Source organism: Dama dama, chromosome Y (assembly GCF_033118175.1).
Source record: "Dama dama isolate Ldn47 chromosome Y, ASM3311817v1, whole genome shotgun sequence".
Lineage (NCBI taxonomy): Eukaryota > Metazoa > Chordata > Mammalia > Artiodactyla > Cervidae > Dama > Dama dama.
The window spans coordinates 3,157,454-3,160,827 of record NC_083715.1 but is presented as its reverse complement, the minus strand read 5'-3'; the positions used below and the strand labels follow the sequence as shown (position 1 = coordinate 3,160,827).

Genomic DNA, 3,374 nt, shown 5'->3' with positions numbered 1-3,374 from the left:
GAATTTTCTATCTTGCAGGCTTTGGACCTTTTAGAGATAAGGCACATCTCAGATCTTTCCATATTTCGATTTGCAGCAGGGATGACGAGGCTTGCTATCACCCCTTTCTTTTCATTTAAAAGGAAAAAACAAACAAACAAAAAGATTAACACACATTGTTTCAGACTTTTCTGACACCTAATCCTAGAAAATATCTTTATATATACACATTCCTAGCTGAAGATGACAAGAATGAGAGCCTCAAGGAGCAGGCCAGAGCTCACCATTATACTTTTATACTCGTGTGTATTAAGTATAAACCAATGACGTTTCAACAAAGGAGTTTTTTTAGTTATTTATTTTAAAGCTACAGTACCTCAGAACTCCTTGGCAATAAATAGCTTGTCTGTCTCAAGTCCTGCTTCCCAGAGGGAGCTCGGTAGGAGCCTGGCCCAGGCCGTGAGGTCTGGCACCGCATGCCCTGGTGAGGTCGGGCGGCTGGACAGTCAGAAATCGTCGGTCTTGCACTTCAGGTACTTGCGCATGGAGTCAATGCCCTGCGCGGAGCCCCATATCTTCTTGAGCACCTCACACTCCCGCTCATTGGCCCGCTCCAGCTCCAGCCTCATGTTGCAGCGCACAAGGGCCTTGGATTCCTCCAGCACGACACGGTTGCAAGAGGCGAGCTCCTGGATGCGAACCATGACTTCCTGGGTGAAGGTCCCAGGCCAGAACACCTGGGAGACCAGCCCTTTGCTGCACGCCTCCTGTGCTGTTAGCTTCCGCCCTCTGAACAGCATTTCGTTGGCAGAAGCTCCTCCCATAATCTTGGGGAACATGACGGTGGAACAGCCGTCTGGACTCTGTCCGAAGGTGGTATAGGGCGTCTGGAACCATGCCTTTTCGTTGGCCCAGACCACATCACAGAGAGGCAGGATGGATGCTCCTAGCCCAATGGCTGGGCCATTCACAGCTACGACAATAGGCTTCTTGAACTGGATGAAGGTGTTCACGAAGTTTCTGATGGCCTCAGCCATTCTGGCGCTCTCCCTCTTGCGGTTATCTGGCAGGCGCCGGATGAAGTAGAGGAAGTCCAGGCCGCAGCAGAAGACACTGCCCACGGCGCTGAGCAACACCAGCTTGCTGTCGTCGGCGTTGGCCATGCTCAGCGCTCTCTGCAGCTCCTTCATCACCTCCGGGTTCAGCGAGTTGTTCTCGGATGACTTGGTGGACAGCAGGATGTGGGTGAAGCCGTCCTGCTTCCGGACAACAATGTCCCGGTACCTGTAGGTGCTCTCCCTCTGCCGCACGCTGAAGCGCAGCTGCTTGTTAAAGGGCTGATCTTGCCTGTCCTTCATGAACTTCTTCTTCCCAGCTTTCATGCCCATGACTGACGTCTGCAGGGGACTTGTGCAGTTGACTGGAAGTGCGTCCACCAAATCGGACGTGCCATTCCCTTTCATGGCCAGCCCTGTGGCCATGGCGGCCTTCACGGGGCCCGACGCCCGTGGCAACAATGGGTGTATCCAGGGCCGGCTCCCCATCATCACCGGCTCTGCCCCCGGGCTCAGTAGGTCCCCGATCCGCTTCTCGGCTGCCGCCTCTGGGGCTGCTGTGTCTTCCGGCCCCTGCTTCATGGGGTCCGGATTCTCGGGGCTCTCGTCCTGAAAGCTGTCCAGCACAGTCCCACTCTTTATGGGGCTCTTGGGCACGAGAATCCTGTTGCCCAACTGGGCCAGGTCCATGTACTTGTAGGTGGCCAGGCCCCGTGCGGAGCTCTCCTGGAACTTCTGGCTGGCAGTAAACGGCGGGCTGCTCTTGGCCTCGTGCTCCTTGTCCACCACTAGGGCCTTGGGGGCGGCCTTGGAGAAGCTGCTGTTGATGGATCTGGAGATCTGATTCTGGCCATTGTTTGGGGAGGTCCGCTTGGCTCTAGTGAGGGTGCCCTCCTTCTGCTTCCCGGTGTGCTGCCGGTTAAAGTCGTGGATGCACTCCTCGCAGTTCACCAGGTGCTGCTCTGGCTCCCATGTGGCATCCTCCCTGCCATAGCCTTTCCACTGTACCACATACTCCGTCTTCCCTTTCTTGTTTTGCCTCTTGTCAATGACCCTTTCGACGTCATACAGCTCCTCGGAGGCCATGGCTGCCCCCTCTGGGCTGGGCCAGTGAGGCAACCCTGGTCATTTTGAAGACTCCCAGTGGTCTGCTCCAGAGCCCCTGAACACCCCTATATGTAGGGGACCACACCCTTATGATTATGACGTCAGTAAGTCCATTCCCAAGCCAATGGCAGCCTTCCCCCAGCCTTAGCATCACAAAGCCTCATCCTGAAACCTGTGATGTTGGATGCAGAGCAGTTCAGTTGATTTGCTGGCAGAAATGAGGCATTTTTCATCATCCCAAAGAGCCCCCCAAACTCACCTGCCATCCTCATCTCTCTACACCAACACAGATGGGCCACATGTCAGGGAGAGTGTGTCTCCTCCAAACCTTGCCCCACAACCGGGTTTCAGCCTTTCCTTCGAGGCTGTCTCACGTTACATTATTAACTACTTTTCGTTTTCTTGCCTCAAATCCATCCATGATAATTAGGCTGTGGAACTGAGAATAATTTCCCTTTCATCCTACAACTGGTAGGAGGAAATGAACCTTGAAGGCCATTCAATTCTGGGCCACTTATGAGAAACCTTTTCCATCCCACCTCCTTTTCTCAGTCTTCCTCTAGCTCTCCTCAGTTTTCTAGTCTCCAGTCTAAAAGCCCCGTCCTCAACTGTGAGAATACACAATATTCAGTATGCACTGAATACATACACTTGCTCTGGCGCTACTTGGCACTGTCTTGTTTCAATTCGAGGACTAATTGTCACCTCCCCAGATGTAATACCCAGGCTTCAGTTTTAACATGGTAATGTGGATGAGGCAGACAAATGCACGCTTTGGGTTGTGCTGGATGACCCCAAGAAGGAAATCACCACCTGCGACTGACTAGTATTCCCAGGAAGGAAGGGGTGCAGCTTGCCCAGTGGTGTGTGAGCCTCATGTACACAGGGCTTCTCAACATGCACCCTCACAAATTTCTTCTCATCCTGTTTTCCTGGCAGAAGCTCCTTTGGGTGTCTCCTCACTGTTGAGACCATGGTGGAATACATTTCCATGAATAGCTGCCACAAGCTTCCAGCCTCTTGGAGGAAACCCTGTGTAATCATGCCTACCCATCTAGTTCCCAAGGTCTCTCATTGAGGTTGTTGGTGCTGGAGGATAGGGGAATAAGTTGTGTGCTTTAGCACAGTCCCTTTGTTCCTAATGGGGTAGCATGGTCAGCCAGCCTTAGATGTACCCTTGGGGGACAGTCTTTGTTGACATAGTGGGATTCCCTGTGGTTTCCATGAGGTGCT

General features: G+C 52.9%; 1 protein-coding gene across 2 annotated transcripts; it reads right to left on the bottom strand.

Moving 5' to 3' along the window:
• Positions 1-485: 485 nt before the first annotated feature.
• On the bottom strand, positions 486-2,120 carry LOC133053579 (chromodomain Y-like protein). 2 transcript variants are annotated; one of them, XM_061138128.1, is made up of 2 exons: positions 1,432-2,120; positions 486-1,365 (listed from the first exon to the last, which is right to left on the bottom strand). In XM_061138128.1, exons 1-2 carry the CDS (start codon positions 2,118-2,120, stop codon positions 486-488), a joined length of 1,569 nt encoding a protein of 522 aa, XP_060994111.1. The 2 variants fall into 2 exon arrangements, with proteins under 2 accessions (XP_060994111.1, XP_060994110.1); XM_061138127.1 differs by having other exon boundaries at positions 486-2,120.
• Positions 2,121-3,374: the final 1,254 nt, after the last annotated feature.

Bases quoted from the DNA above. Each gene is read 5' to 3' on its own strand.
- LOC133053579 (XM_061138127.1), bottom strand. From the start codon at position 2,120: ATGGCCTCCGAGGAGCTGTATGACGTCGAAAGGGTCATTGACAAGAGG.